Source organism: Ciconia boyciana, chromosome 5, assembly GCF_034638445.1.
Source record: "Ciconia boyciana chromosome 5, ASM3463844v1, whole genome shotgun sequence".
Taxonomy (NCBI): Eukaryota; Metazoa; Chordata; class Aves; order Ciconiiformes; family Ciconiidae; genus Ciconia; species Ciconia boyciana.
In genome coordinates this window covers 62793638-62814980 of record NC_132938.1, presented here as the reverse complement: position 1 = coordinate 62814980, position 21343 = coordinate 62793638, and the positions used below count along the sequence as shown (strand labels likewise).

General features: G+C 43.5%; 1 protein-coding gene across 1 annotated transcript in view; it reads left to right on the top strand.

Moving 5' to 3' along the window:
* ADGRL3 (adhesion G protein-coupled receptor L3) overlaps window positions 1–21343 on the top strand; it is a 516059-nt gene that overhangs the window by 406778 nt on the left and 87938 nt on the right. The window contains exons 8-10 of the mRNA XM_072862688.1: window positions 9178–9483; window positions 11687–11790; window positions 20191–20376. Of these exons, the coding sequence (XP_072718789.1) occupies window positions 9178–9483; window positions 11687–11790; window positions 20191–20376 (596 nt within the window). The remainder of the gene's footprint in view (window positions 1–9177; window positions 9484–11686; window positions 11791–20190; window positions 20377–21343) is intronic.

The window sequence follows — 21343 nt, the reverse complement described above, 5'->3', positions numbered from 1 at the left end:
ATAAATCTGCTTCGCTGAAGCAAATGTGTTTTTCATAATATTAATGGCTGTCTCATTGTTAAAGCCCTCCGCAGAACATCAGATATCTATAAAACAAATTTAGACGCCAGTCCTGTAGTTGAGCATTGTTTAGGCAGATCCCTGAGCCAACATGAATGCAGCTATTAGAACTGAGCTTTACAAAATATTGATGTTTCTACATAAGTAATAAAGAGTTTTTGAAGGGAGCTAAACAGTGTTTTATGGTTTGTCAGGGAAACTGCTTTATTTCTGAAAGTAGCTGAATATTGATATTCTTACAATGGAGTTTTGTCGGCTTCTTAGGGTTGGCTTACGTGAAACATTTTTTTTCTGTTTGGCACAGTCTTGTTCCCTCCCTCCTTTCCATCTGTCACTCCAGGAGCAGAAAGCAAACCACTGGCAAGTTTGGGGAGAGAGTTGAGCTAATCCGAGCTCCAAAACAAGATGTGGCCGAGAGGCCGACGCCATGCCTGCCCTCTGATGTACAGGAGGGGTCTTGACAGCACATCCACATGAGGTGCACCAGAGCATACTCAAAGGATGAGAAACAACAGCTTTTCTCAGCATTTCCCTGTTTCTGCTGGTTTCAATGGTCAGCTCTCTCCATAGTTCAGGCTGGTTTTCTCCTAGGAGCAAGAATAAATAGAATAAATAAATAACATAGAAGCCAATGCAGTCAGAGACTGAGTGGAGCAAGCGCCCAGTAGAGAGAAATCACTTTGGCAGCTTTGGAGAAGGATTTGGTTTTTTGAATCAGGTTTGAAATAACCAGTGGGTTGTAACAAGAGGACAAAATAGATGGGTTTGGTGAAAGAAAAAAAAGTGAGCTTTTTCTGGTAGGTTTATCATTCCTGTTGCTCTAGAGGATGCTAAAAGTACAGTATGGATATAACATCTACTATACAGACAGCAGGCCCTGCTTTCAGGTCTCTGATTCATGTCTGGGTATGCAGAATGACCTGCATGCTAATGAAGTCAATCCTAACATGAGTTAGAGAAAGAAGGGTATAAGCAACCCTAACTCCACCTTTGATATTTTGTGCTTTATTCTGTTTCCTCTCTTTGATTTCAGCTGACCACTCACAGAGTATGTTTGCACTTAAAACACTGGGCATTAGGGCTGATTTGGAAGCCCAGCAATGGTACACGAGACTGGGAGAGACCTCAAATCCTGAGCCTCAGAGCAGCTGGGGTTGAGGTGTGGTGCATGTGGTGTAAGGGGAGATGCATAGTAAACGCAAAAAGCAGCCTTTGAGATTTTAATCTGCCAAACCAGACAGGAGGAAGCGTGGCCAGGTGGCTTTCCACCCACCTCTCCCCCCACGCCTCTTGCACACACACATGCTGCGGGGCCAGAGAGCTGATTTCTTGTAGTTCCAGCGTGTTGTCTCCTTGGGTTCGGTTGTACTATGCCCTCTTCCTCAAGATAACAGCGTAACACAATCAGGTTTTAAATATTAATATGGAGATCACAGGAGGTAGCTTGGAAGCACCGAATCACTGAGAATTGAAAAGTCTAATATGTCCTTTTGAAAGCTGTCCAATTTCTTTTTTATTTACAGCATTTGAACCATTTCACAAATTGGAAAGCAACCATCCAGCCATTTCACAGGCAGATTATGGTATGTTTAAAAGAGTCCGAGGCATTTATCCGAATGCAATTGGCCATCTTGCTGACTAACATCTAGATTGGAGATATTACACACACAGATGAACAGAGACTATTTGAAGATGGTAGTTTTCTCTTATTAAAGGTGTGTTTGTAGCTTGCAACTGAAGAAATATTTCAGATAGTGGTATAAGCTGACTGCCTTTGGCCCTCGGAAGGACTCGTTGCATTGATTGGATAGATCAGAAAATGCTAGGGCGTGAATAGTCATTTTATTACTCCTGCACTTGCTTCCATTCATTGAAATGCAGAGGTGGAGAACTGCTGGAGAAGGACCGGCTCCATCTGGCATTGCCTCTGCAGAGTGCTTGCAAGTTGTTCAATTAAAGATGCAGAAGTGCAGGCAAAAGGCAGGAAACACACATTAGATGAAGCTACATCCGTTGCCAAATGGATGGGAAAAATTGTTTTTTCCTCTTAACAGCTACGCATGTGCTTGTTCTGTATAGAAACTAAAAGGTATGTTTCAGCTTGCATGTCCAAAACATATACATGGTTTAATTAAAAGGTAAAAAAATAAAAATACAAACCTGGCAATCTCAGCCTCCAGTAAATCTCTTGAAGTTGTAACTGTAGTGCTCACGTGTCTGCACTCTAACGTGGTCTGAATAAAAAACTGACAGCACCTGTTATTGAAATCAAAAGTGATTTCTCTAACAATGGGATACTGGGGAATTCCTACCAGGCTTCTCTTTAATAGAGTTTGAAGGATTCAGGTTGGAAGACAGTGCATAAGATCTGCACCACTGGCTCCGATGGATGTGATTCATGCCAGGGGACAGAGATTGTTTAGGAGGTTAGAAGTTCACTCCATACATTCAGTAATAGTATGCAGCTGATGTACCCTTAAAAAAAGATTGTATGCTTCCCCCCCCCCGTGTGAAATAACATGTGGATTGAAAAAAAATAGTAGGCAGATTTTCTGGGTTCAAACCCAGAAATTCAAAATAACTGCAACCACATCTGACAGTATTTTTGAGAACTAGAGCGATTTGAAGCTAGATTGCCTAAAAGTAGCTCTTGAACTGAACTCTCAAACATATTAGATTAGTCCATTTATAATAAATCCTGATCTACCGTCTATTAGATCAGCTCTTCTGTAATCTTTTCCTGTTTACCAGGCCTCCTATGGGCATAGTTCATCTGCATTTGTAAAAGCATTACAGCATGATGTTGAAAAAATGTTCTCAGTTTTTATGTCTTGCGCACAATGGTCCAGTTAAATTTCTGCCTGAACATTCAGAATCAGTTGCAAAGTCTGGAAAGAGCGATATGGCATTAATGCCAATCATTGGATGGGTGCCGAAGGGTAGGAGAGGTTCATAAGGGTGGATTTGGCAGAGGTCCTGGGTAGAAAACAGAGCTAAGACTTCAGGAACTGTCTTCTGATAGAAGACGACCATGATGAAAACAACAGCTGACGCTCATATGCTGTACCATTTAATTTCCTGGTATTGCTAGCTATGCCGATGTGCTGTAACCCCATGCCAATGACAGTTAAAACATTGTCTGATGTCTCTGAAGTTACACACTTTAAGCAGGATCCAGTAATTTCTTGGAGAAGAATGGGTGGGAGAGGAAAAGAAGAAAAAAGTAGCTTCTTTTATTCAATGACAGCTAAATTGGGGACCTGACACTAGGAACTGTTGGGAGCCAGAAAAAGTATTAAGCACTCACACGCACACAAAAAAAAAGGCCCCACAAAAGCATAAAACTTGATATTTCACAAAAAAACAGCCAGGCTACTGTTTGGGTTCTTATTTTTTCAGGCAAAACCTGGAAGTTTGCAATAATAACTAGAATGTTTTTGACAAAACGACCTTTCCGTAGCAATCCGGCATGTGTAATGAACAGTTGATCGTTGTCAGAAATGTAAAGTTTTGATTCAAAAGGGCTTTGGTAGACATATTTTTTGTCTGTTGGAAATTGGTGCCATTTGGTGGCTGCTTTGAATGTATTCATTGTCTTGCTGAGAGTTGTGGTGCAGTGAGAAAGGAAGAGTTGGGGTAGATTGACTGGACTTGAGCCTGTTGTGATGATTTTGCATGCTTCAGCTCTCATTCTTTGTTTTTTAATGTTAAATGCTCAAACTGAGATTCAGAGGAAAAAAAACCCAGCATGTTAAGTGATTCCAGCTTGAACTGCATTGAAACAGCTGAGTTTGCACCATGTCTTGGACCACAGCTGTAGGTTTCCCCCTAGTACAGGGAACTCAATGTCTGGCCCATATCCATTGCAGCATCTGCCCAGGCCCAGCAGAACAGTCACATGTGGGCAGAGTAGCCTCAGGCACAAAAACTGATCCCCTACTGGAAGAGGTAGAAAAAAAAATCCAGAAAGGGTTTTTGCATTTGGCAGCAATCCACAAGGGAACGGACCTTTCTTCTGTCAGATGCAGCATCCTCCTCCTCTGTTATTTCAGGTGTTAGGTAAGAGGGAGGAAAAAGAAGAGCTATGTATCTATGTATCATACTTCATATGACTTTTTTGGGGCGTAGGACTACATGCGGTAGTGTTGTTGAAGACAACATGCCATGTTGAACACTCTGGGGCCGTTGCATATCTAATCTTTTCTTCCCACCAATGTTTTTTGCAGGCCTTTTGTCAGTCTAAGTCAAAAAAGTTCCAACAACAAAAAACACAGCCCCAAGCCCTCCAAAAGCAGTGTGTGAACTTTTATGTTCACACACAATTCTGGCTCAGCTTCCCCAAATATCGGCGCATGTGAGCACAGGGGAGAGCTGTTCAGATGTTTGATGTGAGGCCTGCTTGGCTTTTACCTGCAGTAAAAATAAATCATAGTTTCTCTCAAACACGTGGAAGGAGCTGTACGTAATTTAGAGGCTAGTCTCACCTTGTTGATTCTCCAGCCCACAGCTCCTGGGTGGCACCGGCATGTGGCTTTTGGTCTCCCAGCAGATCAAACGAGATGGTTTTGCAGGGTGATGTCTTTTGCGGTGTGGACTCTGTATAACGTTGCAATCCACTGGTGTGTTAACGACTGGCTTGATGTATACCTGCTTATGCAGCTCTTAGGGATGGTACCAGGTGTGCAAGGGTCAACCTAGGTGCTCCTTGACTTCAGTCATCCTTTTCTGTCACCTTACAGGGAGTTTGGTGAAAAGCCATCCAAAAAAAAGGCAAAAGAAAATGTGAATATATTTATTTTCAAATAATAATTTTTTTCTAGGGAGTTTCAGAAAATGTTCTGAAATGCGTTTGAAAATGCCTGTAGAAAACTAATTCCCATTAGGTGCATTTATGTGACAGGGAAGAGAAAAACAGCTGTGATATAATCCTCCAACTGTATTAGGTTTGGGGTTTTTTGTGCTGCTTCTTTCAAGACATGCTTAAACCTTCTTATTTGCTATGTAAATACAACTTGCACCATCTTTCAGTAGAAGAAGAAATGATAAAAGGGGATGCTGTAAGCAAAGGATGGGGTTGGCAAATATGAAAAGGGCAAAACTAGCAGTGAGGGAGGAAGGGACCTTTAGGTTTTGTGTTTCTCACAGCCTTTCAGAAACCAGCAATGCTCTGTCTTAGCATGGCAGCAACATGCATAAATAATTGTGAACACAGCCCAGACATGCTCAAGAGGGCACTTGGATTGCTGTATCCTCCCGAAGATGTTGAACGCCTTGGATTAGTTGTACCTCAGTTGCTCGAGCATTGCACCAGCTGCAGCACAGGGAGCAGGCACGGGCTCTTGGCTGCCGGCACCCTGGCACATCTGCTTGAGCATCAGTCTCGGGAATGCAAAACTCGCCAGAGAGTGAAGTCATCATGGTTTGCTTGGACCTTGCGCACAAAACTTGGAGTGAGGCCTCTCCTTCCAATTACATGAGCGAACGCTGGCTCGTAGCACATAGCCATCAGGCTAAACCTTTGGATTTCAACCCCCAGAGGATAGCTTGACAGATGTCTTCTATTACCTAGCAAAAGCCAGTGAACCTCACCCAGGAAATCTTATGTGCAATTTCTGCTTGAGGGGCACCCAGTTATCTTTGTTCATGGGACAGAAAACGCATGACATCTCTTAAAAAGTATTTTCAGTTATTGAGTACACTGGATCATAGGCTGGATACTTAGGTGCCAAAAGAAAAAACTGAGAGAAAAGGTAGCTTGTTAGTGATTGCAAATAGCCTTGCTTGCAAGCAAAGCAAGTTACTCTGACACTAGTCAGAGTCATCTGGAAAAGCAGTCTCCCATGTCTGGGAGCACCAGGAAGAGGTGAGCAGAGCAGAAGGTAAGATGATGTGTGCTGGATTTACCTGGTGGCAGATAGGTAGCACTGGTCTTAGGCCAGTTGTTCACTTGTCATGTTAGATCAGGAAAGGGGAAAAGAAAGAAATGGGGGCGGGGCGGGAGGGACACACACAGACAGACAGACCCTTATTTATTTAAGATTTTTCCCTATGAGCAAATCCCTCCCATGATTTTCCTTCCACTAAGCAAATTCCTCCTCCAGAGGCCCGAGCTCTGTGTAAAGGTTGGGAAATAAAAGAAAGAAGGGAAAAAATTAACAATTTCTTTTTCTTGCTAGTCAATGTGCTGGGAGTAGAGAGAGGCTCCTCTGGGAGTTGCAATTACTCCCCTGTGGATGCTGGAAATGTTTTGGGGTTTTTTTTATAGCTGCAGCTCTAGTCTGAATGATGGCAAAACTTACTCTTCTGCTATTAGTGCCAGCTCTCTAGATAGAGCAGGGAAGAAAAAAGTGAAGTATCACTTTGGGGTGTTTCTGAGGAAGAAATGTTTCCACAGCCGCAGTTTGCTTTCTTGGGAGCACTGTGAAAGTACCTATCCCAGTGCTGTGCTTCGTGGAATCGAAGTCTGCAAAGTCTCATGAATGTCTTGGATCTGAAGCCTTGAAGTAAAAACTGAGTCTTACCCAAAAGCTGTCTTTAAACTCTTGATATGGCAATGCATGGTAAAAACAAGTAGTAAAAGTAAAATAATCAAGATTATACATTTCTAGTTGTAATAATGTTGATGATTTTTAAAGGTTACTGCTTGTCTGTGAGCAAAGATTGTATTATGAAGTATTATCTGAAGAATCCTTCTATTAAAGTGATGCTGCAATGCTGCTTTTCCCTGAGTTAAAAATTCACAGTTTATTGGCAGCCTGAGTTAATCTGGAGGTTTGATCTCTGTTCTGTGCTGTAGGATTTAGGTAATTTTGCACAGGTTGCAGTCTCTTCGTGGTTTTGCTTGGATTTGAGAATCATTTATATGTAAATAATCCTGATCTCTTGTTCTTTCCCTTCTTAACAATTAACTTTGTTTTAAAGCACACAGTTGTGTGAGCAAAATTGGAGACTGGTGCTGCCTGGGGTTGGTGGAACTGGGTGGTGTTAGCATGGTGATCATGTTTGCTGGAGCTCATTACCAAATGGACTCGTTGAATAATCAGACCTTTGAACTGAGTTCAGTGGTATCCCATCCATCTCACTCCATTAGGCCACTTCGAGGCAGCTCTTTCATGTCTTCTTATAATTTCTCCTATGTAAATGGCAGAGGTGTTTATTTTTAAAAGCAGCAAGAAAGCACAGTTGAACAAGAAAAAAGTTGGAAGAACAAGCCCTCAAAGAGATTTCAACACTAGTGCCAAGGGGTTTATGAAAGATAAAACAACTCTTTTTTGATGGCTAAAGATAAATGCCATTAAATCCCTTGTGCCTAGCTGCTACAGTAAACTTGCCAGAGCTATTCCAAAAACAACATGCCGCGAGATATTAAATGATTGTCAATGAAAACTAGGCTCAAAAATGCAGCACCCCTGCATGCGGATCAAGGGGAGCTCCTGGGTGCTCAGTATCATCTGTTTCTATATGCTCACAAATGACTGTAAGAATGATTTTAAGGGGGGGGGGGGTGTGCTAGTTTTGACTTTGAAAATGCATCTGCTATATCTACACGGTACTTCTGTGCCTGTAGTGCATGGTGTAGGTCATTTCGCAAATGGAAAATAACTTGTTATTGCACGAGTAAATGGGAAAATTTCTGCAGGTTGTTATCTACTGGGCTAATCATTATTATGAAGAAATAAAATATGTACTCATGGCAGGACCCACTGTAGTAAAAACATAATATTTGCAGAAGTTGTCTACAAATTTTAATCCTCCCTGTAACGTCAGATGGAAATCATTGCTTGGTGATCTAGCAAAGCTTTGAGCAGAAACTAGAAGAAATCTGTCAATGTCTGCAGGATTTTGCACTGTATTTTTTGGAGTTCATTCAAACCCAGGGCTCATAGTAGAAGGGACGTGGCACAAGAAGGCTCGAAAATCTGATCAATGAGCTCAGGATACCTGATTTCAGATCAGTATCCTGGTGCTCAGGTGATTTACTGCCTGTTGCGCTATTGCTAGCCTTTTTGGAGGCTGGGGGAACAGATAATCCCGTTTTCTGAGGGATGGTAGACCTGGGATTTTTCAAGTGAATGTTTTCTTGAAAAATACTGATCTGTCAGAAAATTATGTTTATGATGCTGCTGTGTTTTAAAATTTGAGGAGAGGGTGTCTCAGGCGTGGAGTAAAATTACCTGAAACCAGAGCAAGCGTGTGCTTCAACTGCCATCTTATTGATTACTCTGGGGCAGGAGAATTGCTCACAGCCCCATGGGCTTAAAATACTTAAATAACAAAAAAACTCTTTCAGAATGGAAAAACTCCTATTTTACACTTAAAGGCAGGCATCTCTATGCTTGAAATAGGTTAACTTGAATGAACTCCAGTGACAGCAATATCATTATATGTTAATAACTAATATTACATGAATAGTGAGCATGGTCTTCTTCACTGGACCTAGAAGAGAGGACAGTCTCTGCTCTCAGGAGCTTGCAGGCTGAGCCTGCTCACACAGCTGAATAGTTAAGAGGCTGCTCCTCAGGGTGACAGGGTGATTCTCGCATTTAATTTTAATTTCTGGCTAGGCTGGAGTTCACACATGGCTGTCTTTAATGTAGAAACTCCAATTCGTATTGCTGGACATGGAGCAACTGTGACTCTGAAGCCTTGCGTTCATCCCTCAGTGCACCACTGTTTTGGGGATGGATTTGTGGTGTAGGGTTTTTTTATTACACCATGGAAAATGTTTTTCTGTCCAAACCAGCTGGGTCTTCAGCAACACTAAAAATTAAAAGCACTTCTGTGCTAGGTGTTCCCTAAAAGATGGAAAATAAGATTTTTACATTAAAATGCCAGGAAGAAAAATGGTAAGGGCATAAAGTGCTGCTTTATTTTCATCAGATGCTAGTGCTTTTGGAAAATCGGTTGTGCTCCAACGGCCATTACCCCCCTGTGTGCTTCTCTTGCTGTGTGCTCCAGCTTCATTCTGAAAGGCAGCTATGCAGCAAGCCTTGCATTAGCTGTATCTCCAACTACACCCCGCAGGCCACCGCAGTCGGCAGAGGGGACATCCTCAGGACCTAGGCTTGTGTTCCTTTTTTCCTTCCTCTCTTTTAATCAGCTCTGCCTTTGTTTCAGGCATATCAACGTCGGGGGCTCTGGGCCCGGGGAGCACCACTGCCAGCACCACGCCACGGGCAACCACCAGCAGCACCGGCCGCCCCACCACCACCTCAGCCTCAGGCAGGAGGAACAGGAGCACCAGCACGCCATCGCCCATGGCTGACGTCCCCGACGAAATGACTACGCACCTCCCACCCGCCTTCTCCCAGTTGCCGCCGGCCGGCGCGGAGAGCTGCGACCCCTTGGAAGCCCGTGATATTATGTGGTCTCGGACTCGGCAGGGCCAGGTGGCGAAGCAGCCGTGTCCCATGGGCTCAATAGGTGAGTCGAGGGGCGCGAGGACACGGCAAGCCATCTCCGTTTGCCCATGAGACATTGTGAGTGTGCAACCCAGTTGCCCACGGGCCCCTGTGGCACACGTGGTTTCATCAGTGGAGCACACTGATGCCTTCTCTCAGGTGTACATTGCCTTGGTGAGGTATGGCAAGCAGCTGGCTGGGGCAGAAGCCTCAATATGCTGAGCACGATGTGCAGGATCTTTCGCATCCCAAGCTCTGGCTGAAGGAGAGTACAAGCTAACGACCTTGTGGGGTTGAGCTTGATGTGCTATAAGAGCCTCTGCCTCCAGAAGTTATGTACGATGCGCCTGTTATCCCTGGTTTTGCCTGTATTTGTAGCCCCTGGACTCATTGACTGATATGTTGATGACTGATGCTTTGCATATTGGCGGGGGGGCGGGTGACAGGGGAAATTAAAAAAACTTACATTTTGAAGCTCTGTGCTGCACTGTTTGCATTTCAAAGGCCGTGGCCAGCATTTCGGAGCACAGGTATTCCCAGATCTCACTCCTGAACCAGTATGAGTGATTTTTCAAACTGCAGCCAGAATCCAGTGTGATCAGCAGGGAAAGCAGGGGGAAAAACAAAGCCAAATCTTTCACAATGGTTTATTGTTTATTGGATTTTGCTCCTTTTCTTCTACTCTTCCCACCAATTGTTTTCTTCCAAAAGGTTGCTTTTGGAAATTTTCTGTCCAAATTAAAACACGGTCAAGGGAAGAATGGGTTTTGGCATATGGTTTAGTTCGCCGTATTTTAACAAATGCAGTTTTCCAAAAGTATTTATTTTTCAAGCTAGTCTTAGTGTCCAGCCCCGAGAACCCACTTGCCAAGAAGAAATCAGAAAGTGGAGGAAATTGCCTGAAAATAAGGGCTGGAGAGATCTGGCTTGCAGAGGAGACTCTCTGTTAATTCTTCGCTCCATTGCCCTGGAGAGCCATTCACACCTGTGTATATGAATACTGACTCTCTCTTGAATTTGGTGAGGTCAGACTGATAGAATATACGTTAAAGTATGAGGGGCATGGAGAGACATCAGTGGTGAGAATAGGTAAAGAACATTTTTGCTGTGTTTCCCAGCCCCACTTGGTGAAATTAATGCAAAAAGTATCATGTGGTTCCTAGAGACGGGAAAAGATAGTCTGAACTGAAGCTGTGAAAAAGGAAAGAAAAGATAAAAAAGGAAAATGAAGGCTGGATGCAGGGAGCCCTTTTCCAAGCACAAGAGCTAAGGATTGGATGAAAATAGCTAGGGGAAAAAAAAATAACCGAACTTGTTGATAGGGGATGGCAGTAAGCCTTTCCCATCTCTAATTTCAGTGATTCATGCGACTTGTTAAAAGCTGTGGTATATTAGCAGTGGGCTTCTTCCAACTCCCTTTGAAGGCATGAGCAAGCTCTCACTGGTTTTAATCGGTGCTACCGTCAGACCTCGCCTGTAATTCACTCCTCTGCTGAAAAGTTTGGCTCTGCAGGGCAGAGCACTTTATAGGACGCAGAGTCTTTAATCTACGTGTACCAGCTTTCTTGCTTTTTAAAGATGTTTAACTGCACCATTTTGAACACATTTCTCTTTGTCTGGAAGGGCCCGGGGTGTTTTGCTGCCTTTTGCAGCAGGGATCTGGGTGGCCCTTGCCAAACAAAACTAAAGTCCATCTCGACGGCTGGGGGTGGACAGTAAAGCCCAGCGTTATATCTTGGCATTCATAGCATTTAAACTTTTGTGTGTTTCCACCCAAATGGTTTAATGATGATTCAGAGTAAAATCTTCTTAAAGCAGCAAAGAAGTTGAGGCACAGGGTCTGATCCCAGGGCGCCAGCGGTGGGGCAGAGCATTCGAGGTGTTGGCTCAGCGTTTGAGATCCAGCTTCGACTTCTTAGTCCCTGGCAGCTTTTCTGCCTGGCCTAAGGCAAAGCCCTCTGTCCGTAGTTTCTGTGTGGTGAAATGGAGATAATATCCCTGCACTACTTCATGGGTCTTCTATGTCTTAGGGCCCCTAAGGACTAAGATGATGGGAGACTAGGACACCAAAGATGACTCAGAAGCGTCCTACTGAGGTCCTGAGCGCTAACATGCTCCCAGGCTTTGCATAAGGTGTCTGTCATTGTGAAATGAAGCCTGTGACATGGGGTCCTGGGGGCAAAATTCAACCTATAACACTGAACACAGTGGCTTTCCTCTTCCAGGTGTTGCAACTTTCCGGTGTCTTGCACCAGATGGGATCTGGGAGTCCCAAGGACCTGATCTCAGCAACTGCTCTTCTCCATGGGTCAACCACATCACTCAGAAGGTAAAACCCTTCCCATGTGTTGACCACATCGAGTCTACGCACTGACCTTCCTGAGCTGCCTGATTGTTTCCACAACAGGGAACCCAAAGTGACCAACAGTCACACATAAAGCATGAGCCATGGGTGGTATCCAGGAGTTGCAAGCAGAAAACAAGACTGTAAAAATCTGATGGAAATTAAGGCAAAGAGAGTGAGGGAAAGGCAAAGGAGAGGGACTGGAGAGTGGAATTAAACTAGAGTGAATGACAGTTCTTGTTTGTGGCAAGAAAAGGAGGAAGAGGGAGGAGGAGGTGGGTGGACATACGGAAAATACCAACTTATTGCAAAAGGAAACTCCCTTTCACGCATCCTCAAGGATTCTCCCATGCCACACAAGCACAGGATAAATGCTGTAGTTGAGAAATCTTTACCAAAGAAAGGCAGGCTCAATATGAAATGTTTGCATTGCACTTCTGACTTTCTGTTTTTAACTTCCACCCAAATTGTAAAAGAACTGATGGAATAGAAACCAATGCTGCAGTAATGCCTATCTTTTGACTGTTAAGTCCCTTGATGAATGTTTTGTAGCACTTCATGATTTATCAGTGTTAAAAGTGCATTAACATGTGACAATAGAAGTTCAAGACAAGCAGAGCTTATTTGGTAGCAATATGTTGACCGTTTTTGTTATTAATGCACAGTGGTGCTTTCAGCTGATTTCATTACAAACAGAGACCAGATGTGTGTTTACGCCACAGAGTCTGTGGGCTGAATCCTTATTATAGCAATTTGTGGGGATTTATTCGCTCCTTTAGCCAGAGTGAGTGAGTCCCAGCATTGTGGGCTAGCTGTGCTGCTGTGTGGTAGCAGCACTTTGCTCTCGGAGAGCCAGTGCTCGTTGGTGAACGGGATGGGGTGACCCTACAGACAAGACTCTGGCTTTCTCCTCCCTGTCCCCCATCTTAACTGAGGTTCAACAACCTGCAAATAGCTAGCACATACATCTCTGATCGTCCCTATCTCACTTCATCTGTATTTATACCTGTCCCTTGCCAAAGACGAGGGAAGACATCAGTTAACGTGGGGCTGCTGTGACATGGTGCAGCCATTACAAAGCCCATGGTCCTTCTGTCCCATGCGGGAGGGTAGGCAGCTCTTCTGCCATATGCTCAGCTAGCTGATTAATAAAGACTGCCTTTGCTGGCATTAGCAGCTTTACAGCTCTTGTTTTATGACCCACGTACTTATCCTGGAGGGGTTAATATTACTTACTCTAGCCATAATTCACCCAGGCAGCTGGGAGACCTCTTGCTGCTCAGTGAAGATGGCTAGTCCGTTAGCCATTAGCAGAGGGAAATAATAGCCTGCACTGATGAAATCTCCATCAAGGTTAGGCTTATTTTATTTGAAACCCCAGCTATCATTTGCGTAACAAATGAGCCCCATTTAATTTGTTACGCGCTTTCAAAGCAGGCTAAAATTGAAGAGCCAGGTTTTCAGAAATGCTCAACAGGTTACAATTGAGACTGGATTTTTTTTTTAATTGTTATTATTTTTCTGGAGGAATTTAGTTATGTTCAGCTTCGGGAACCTTCCACCAGTTGGTGGAAAGACTAGGGGAATCTGCCAAATTACTCTGGATCTAAACTTTTGATGCTTGAGTGGGAATCCACTGGGATCTTGGGATATGTGGCCCAGCCTCTGTGCAGAGCTGCTACAAAATGTCAAGACTTTCCGGGAGTGACTTTTGAGGGGAAGGCCCTGCCAGGCTTGCCTAGGGGCTTTTGTTGGGGTTTGTATTCATAGAATCATAGAATCATAGAGTCGTTTAGGTTGGAAAAGACCCTTAAGATCATCAAGTCCAGCCATTAACCTAGAACTGCCAAGTCCACCCCTAAACCATGTCCCTAAGCACCACATCTACAGGTCTCTTAAATACCTCCAGGGATGGTGACTCAACCACTTCCCTGGGCAGCCTGTTCCAATTCTTGACAACCCTTTCAGTAAAGAAATTTTTCCTAATATCCAATCTAAACCTCCCCTGGCACAACTTGAGGCCATTTCCTCTTGTCCTATCTCTTGTTACTTGGGAGAAGAGACCAACACCCACCTTGCTACAACCTCCTTTCAGGTAGTTGTAGAGAGCAATAAGGTCTCCCCTCAGCCTCCTTTTCTCCAGGCTAAACAGCCCCAGTTCCCTCAGCCGCTCCTCATCAGACTTGTTCTCTAGACCCTTCACCAGCTTCATTGCCCTTCTCTGGACACGCTCCAGCCCCTCAATGTCTCTCTTGTAGTGGGGGGCCCAAAACTGAGCACAGTATTTGAGGTGCAGTCTCACCAGTGCCAAGTACAGGGGGACAATCACTTCCCTAGTCTTGCTGGCCACACTATTTCTGATACAAGCCAGGATGCTGTTGGCCTTCTTGGCCACCTGGGCACACTGCTGGCTCATATTCAGGCGGCTGTCAACCAACACCCCCAGGTCCTTCTCTGCTGGGCAGCTTTTCAGTCACTCTTCCCCAAGCCTGGAGCATTGCATGGGGTTGTTGTGACCCAAGTGCAGGACCCCGCATTTAGCCTTGTTGAATCTCATACAGTTGACCTCGGCCCATTGATCCAGCCAGTCCAAAGGCTTCAGTAGGATCCTTACAGCAAACACAGTTTTAAATTACTTATTAAATAACTGATAGCCACTTGGTTTCCCTGTCCAAGCAAAAGGTTTGGAAATCATCACTGCACTTAGAGATGGAGATTGATTTATCCATAAATCAGGCACTGGTTTCTCACATCCCTGCCATGGATGGGACACTTCCCTGCCCGAAGCTTGCAGATTTGCTCCAGCACCTCTCTAAAGCTGAAAAAGGAGCCTTCCTCCTCTAAGCCAAGCCAGCTCCTCTTCTTGCTGCTGTGGGAGCAGCTAGACAAAGCAGTAAGCCAGCCATGCCATGAGGACAGGGGGTGATCGCACCCTACAGCTCAGCTCTCCTGTGTCCCCAGCGCTCAGGTCCTCCTTGGCCACCTATCCCACAGCATCCGCAGCTGCAGCACAGCTTACAAAATGGGTATAAATGCTTCTCTGGCAGCCAGGGTTCATACCTGCTCAGCATGTCTTTGTTCCTAATCTGCTTTGTCTCCCACAAATCCCCTCTTCTGTCACCTGCTGGGTCCAGGCTGCTCAGGAAGAAGGGTGATGGGTGCCCTGGAGGGATTTCAGCCAAGCCAGAGAGGATGTTAGGGAAATGCTGTGCTTGCTTTCATGTCTCTGTAAGTGAAGTAAGGATTATTACTTGCTTCTTTTCTTTCTCCTGCTGTGCTCAGACCATACATTGGGTGGTTGCCTGCTTGCATCCTGGTATTAGGTTTTACAACCCTCTGTTAGCTTCCATTAGAGTTATTGTGCTTGATGGAAGATCAGAACAAATGTCCGCTTCAGCAATTCATTGGCCTCCTGACATTTACTTTAACTTTATTGTTGGTCCCTACCATGCCCTCGTAACGTAGCAGGAGAATAAACTTGCCAGTGCGATTGAATTATGCACTGCTACCTGGGTTATTTCCAGAGTCAAGCAGTAAAAGGAAGCAAAAAGGTCAGCTTGGATACATTGCATTGTCCTGATCATGAGGTCATACATTCAGTCTCAGCCTGTTTGTTTTACCCCTTGCTTTCATCAGTACTGTCCTTGGCGCAGTGTGTGACTTGCCTGAAAATATCTTTTCCTCACCACAGCTTTCGGTTGTGGGTGCTTCCTGGGAGGAGAGGCATCGCTACTCTTGGATTCAAGCCTACGAAAGAGAGGAGGCCTTTTCTATAGCAGAATAGAAAGCATTGTGTCCTTCATGAATGCATGAAAAGCCTCAAACTGTAAATCTAAAGTACATGCCACCCATGTTCATACTGTCCTCCTGAACAACCTAGATGATATAGTCATAAGGAGCAGATAAACCTTAGGGGTCAAAGTACCTTCATCAGGTCTTGTAGATCTCCTTGTGAGTGTCTGGCAGAGGGAGTGGGGTTTTGTGGAGGGCATCACCACATTGTTGAGTCCAGGCCCGAGGGTGAAATTTCAGTCCTGATGACACCACGATGAAATCCTCCATCCAGGTTGCTTTGGACAGCCTGTTTTCAGAGCGCCATCACGTACTGGAAGGAGTGGGTGTTACAGTTGGAGGATTATTAAAGGGACATTAAATGTAGTTTAAGTTGTTTGAAACTATGAATACCATAGTTTCAAAACCACTTTTTCAGTGTTCTCCAGCTCTGCCGTACTGTATGGAGAGCAAGAATCCAACTGTCTGTTGGATAACCAGTGTTTATAACTAGTTAGTTATAACCTTAGGTATTATCTGATAAAAGAAAAAAACAAAGTTGAATGGAATGGGATGTTAATCTTCCAAAAAAAAAAGAGGATGGTCGATATGCTCTGACTCTTTTCTGTGAATGCACACACGTATAATGAAACCTCTGCCAGGGAAAGAAAATGGCCATGAAGGCTTTGCAGTGTCAGAAGTTAGCCCACAGCCCCTGTTTCAGCCTTGCTACCTGACTGCTGGCAGCTGCTAGTGCCCGATGAAACCTGTCAGATGTTTGTCCCTCCAGAAAATAGCATCAACTTCATGGCCTTTCCAGCTGACCAGTCCATCTGTATGTCACTGTTTTTAAAAATCCTGTTTCAATCTTTCTTACCATCTTTTTCTTTTTTATATCAGTCAGCCTCAGGCTGCAGGAAAATATTTTTGCCTTTATGACCGCTGGTGTTTCAGCACATTCACTCTCTTCCCAGGATCTTTCTTATTTTTTCTGAATTTTCTTCCCTAAATACCTCTTTTCTGCAATTTCTCTCATTTTTATTCTACTGTCCTCTTCTGCAGTTGGTTTGCTCTGAGAAAGGTAGGACTGAAGCAGCAAGCGATGCTGCAGGAGTGGCTAGTCTTTCCAGACAAAGCTCCCTACTTCTGTTCCTTGGCATATATGCAACAGGCAGGAATATATGCCCTCTCCAGCAGCTATTATTTCAGTCTTTTCAGTCATAAGAAGACACGAGATAGTAGTACAAACTTGAAAAATATTAGCAAAGTGTTGCACAGCATGATTTCAGGTATGACCATGCTCATATGTAGATCTGGCCTGAATCCTGCCAGTATGCTCAAAAGGAGAAGGGGAGCAATTCTTTTGACAGAGCTAGAAAACTATGTTTTGTGTGTTGGCATTTTTGGCAGGAAACATTTTTTCTCTCCTTCAAATTAGCATTCCAAGACTAGATTTAATCAATTTGTAAAAGGCAAAAAAAAATCACCCAAAACAACCAGAAACCTGATTTGAACAAAGTGTTTTCTTTTATCCCAGAATCCTTTTTGGTTTTTAAATTTAATTTTTTCATAATCAAGATAGAAATTTTTTTTTTAAATTAGTCTCAAATCAGAGAGAGATGTATTATTTGTAATTCCCTTTATTGTTCTTGAGCCTCCCAGTAGAAACCTCAGTTACTTGCACATTTTTTCCCTACTTCTTGCTTGCCTCTCAATGACAGCCTGACCCTTGAAGAACCTCCCAAGGATTGTTCCTGTGTTCCTGTGTGACTATGTCAGTGTTTAGGTTAAAGAGTATTACATGTTTTGGAAGAAATACGTCATGAAGAGCTCATCTTCCACGCAGTAATAATGAAGAGGAAGATGTGGAGAGGTGCTTTATAGAAGGGAAGTAAGTTAGTAATGCATCCTCTTGGGCAGCGGTGAGCTTTTCTGAGCATTACGTAGAATTAACCAAAAAGGGGGCTCAGTCCTGTTGTTATAAGAGACCAGACATATATCTTAGGCCTGGAATATTCAGGCAGCATTTGGGACTGATAACAGAAGTTGAGTTTGATGGGACTGCATAGGAGACACTTCAATTTCAGTACAAAATGCTCAAAAGAATTGGAGAAATTAACATTAACATGTCAAACGGCCATCATTTTGGATACCCCTCGCATTACGCACACAGGCAGGATGGAAAGAGTGTCTCAGCACTGTTGTAGTGACTTGTAGCTGCATTTTCTGGGTGATAGTGAATAGGTTTGGAAATAAGTGTCAGTGCTAGGAAACAGCTTCATTGCCTGTCAACCAGACACGTTGTCCCAAGGGAATGGCACATCTGTGTTTTCAGGAAACCTGGGTGCATGAAATGAATTTGGGTCAATACTTCTATGTCCCAGGAGTTCACAGATTTTGAGATTTAATGTGCCTTTTCTCAGGCTTTTCTTCCATTATTGCCTGTTTTGGGGTGTTTATTTGGTCACCCTAGAATTCGTCAGATTTGCAGTTTTTAGGATCAGTCCAAGATAAAAGGAAAAGAGTTTATTAGTGACCAGCCTGTGCCGCTTTTGCAGACGGGTAGGAACAACAGCGGCCTGCAGTTGAATGCAACAAGAGGCTTATTACAGGGAAAGAAAAGTCTTGGGTTTGCCTTTGTAGCAGCGGAGCAATTTGCTCTGAGTATGCCAGTTTGCATAGGTGCGTGGTCCAAGAGAAAATGTACGCATCAAATATTGGGTAGCAGGTTTTTTTTCTAATGTATCTGTAAAAAACTTGCATTCCTGCAGTTTTCTGCAAGGCTTACAGAAACATCGTGTGTCATGATACATGCTAAGCTCCAGCAATGAACTGTAGGAAAATGTTGAAATTGATTTCTTTATGTAAAGGGATTTGATGTAGTCATTCTTTAAGGTTCTGTGTGCCATCAGAAGAGGTCAAAATTCAGCCTCTATGCTGATGCGTGGCTTTCTTCAGCTGCTTAGGAGACCAGGCAGCTGTAAGAATAGGATCTGGTTTCTATGGCATTAGCCTTGTGTGTAACAAGGAAGAAATAATTCAATTTTTGAATATATGTATCATTGCTCTAATGGGAAGAACAACACATTATCTGCTTTATTTATCTTATTTATATCATCATATACTTTAATTCTCTGAAGATGAGCATATGAACATCTTCAGTTAGATTTCATTTCAGGCTGTTGCTGTCAAATTGATGGAAGTAAGTTATTCATTTATAACTCAGCTAATTGATTTACAGAGAGGTAGAAGCTCAGCCTCTAATCTTTCCCTAGAATCTCGCTTTTATCATAAGGACCAGAAATTGAGGGAACAAGAGAAATACCTGATTTCTAACTATTGGAAGATAAGACAGTTGGAAATTTCATATGAAGAACCCAGCAGAGTTGGTCATTGAGCCCAACAGGGAAGTGTGAGCTTCTTTTAAATCTCATCCTGTGTAATTTCTCCTTATCCCTGGCATATTCCCCACAGATACACATTTGAGTTCACAGAGCAGTATATAACGAAAAAAAGACCAGCAACCTGCAATAGTATTTTTGTAGTGGGCTACTTGTAGAAAGGAGACGGGACCAGCTGTCCTGTCCCCAATCCCCATGGCATAGAAGAGGAAAGGAGCACCAGATAGGGAGAGCAAAATAGAGCAAGAAAGAGGGAAAAGCCACAGGGGGAAAGAGAGAGTTTTCCAAATAATTACACAGTGAATTTCATTGCAGGTGATTCGTGAGTTTCATGACTCCTACTAAACAATAAAAGTCTTTTAATAGAAGATTCAGCCAAATAGCCTACTTGGTTTTCCCTTCTGGTGGGCCTCTGCTTGAAGCCTTAAGCCTTTTGCTCCTGAGTTAGTACGCTTTTATGCGCTGAGAATCACTAGCCTCATTACAGATGTAGTGGCTAGTGTGGTAAGGAGCACGTCTCCTGCGTGCAAATGCTAAGTGGTAAATTACCACCTGATTATTAAATCCCCATGATGGGAATTGTGAACTTTTTTGTCTTGTTCATCTGGGTTATGTCATCTATTTTTGTTGCTTTTACAAGGAACTTTTTTGCACAGGAGTTGTAACAAAAATAATCTCTTCGCTATCAAATAACCTTCTGGAATTGGAAACTGTTCTTTCTTGACAGGAGAGACTATTTATATGGTTTGTTTTTTTTCAAGTGGCGTAGATAAGGCAATGGGACAAGCTAACTGAAGCCCTCCCTAGCATGGGCATCCTGTGGAAAGCAATGCCATCTTTGGTTGCATCTGCTGCAGTACAAAGAAGCAGCTGCCCCTCAATTCCAGCAGTGCCCTGTGAGGAGATCAGAAATTGTTGTGTTGAAGTCAGCATGGTGACCGTAGCTGGAAAAACCACTTGTGTTTAAACCATGCTCAAATGCTGTACATGATCAAACCATGAAGACCCTTGCTGTAGTTTTCCTTCTTGGAAACTTCTTCTCTTCCTCTCTTCTTCTCTTCTCCTCTTCTTCTTCTCTCCTCCTCTTCATCTCTCCTCTTCTTCTTCTTCTTGCAGGGAGTTAACTTGCTTAACACTGTGGGGCTGGAAGGGACTGGAGTAACATCATCCTAACAGCCCGGGACAACCTTTTCCTCTGCTTTCTCAATTGCAGATGAAGTCAGGGGAGATGGCTGCCAACATTGCCCGGGAGCTTGCAGAGCACACAAAAAACCATTTATATGCTGGTGACATCACGTACTCTGTGTCCGCCATGGTCCAGCTGGTGAACTTGCTTGACGTGCAGCTCCGAAACCTGACTCCGGGTGGGAAGGACAGTGCTGCACGCAGCTTAAATAAGGTAAAATTAAAGGGGCTCGGGAAGGGACAGGAGGCTGAAGAAGGGTTTGGCTCTCCCTGGAGAGCTATTATAAATGTCTTTCTGAACGACTGCCATTTTAGGGCAGTGATTCTTTCACAGTAGACAAGAATACGTGGCAGTTTTTCGTTTACAGTGTATTTTATTCTGCTGAGAAATGAAACAGTTGTAAATGCCAAGTGTACTATTGGTGCTGGGAAATGTATACCCTTAGATGTGTAGATATATGAACTCCAGGTACTTCATTGTGGTCTCAGCTCTCATAGCTCAGTACGAGAATAACTCAAGTGATGCCATGGCAATTATTTTGGACTTGTGCCAGTGTGAATGAGACCAGAATTTTGTCCAGCGTTTCCAGTGCTGAATCTGTCTGTGAAATGCCATGTAATATGATCCAGAAATTCTGAATATTTAAAGTCCCATGAGAGAGAGTCTGGATTTTGATTTTTTTCATCTTGTAACATTACAAGATGCTAATGTGAAGGTCAAATGAACACTTTTATGCATTAATATAAACAAATAAAAGCAGACATAGTTGTTTATTTACACTGGAGATACATTTACCAAAGGCACATAAGATACCATCATATTTACACTTAAGGTCTTCAGAATGGTTTAGTATTAGAGGGCCTTTTTAGTGATAGCCTGTGACTTAGCCCAGAAGCACCTTACTGCATGATGACAATGTGGTTTCTGTGCCCCCTGTTTGAGAAGAATTATTAGTCCTTTTGTCATTTCCAGAATTAAGTGGAATTGCTATGTACTAAACATGCTAGAAGTTGCCAGTTGTGGGAGGAAATATGGGCTGTGGAGTCTGTAAGAATACATTTAAAGTTGAGGGTTTCCTTGGTCCAGGGCCCTCTTCATCACTGAATCTCATGTAAACACATGGGATAGGACTTACATAGGATTCAGACGGTGAATTGTGCGGGCCTGGTCATCAGAAAAA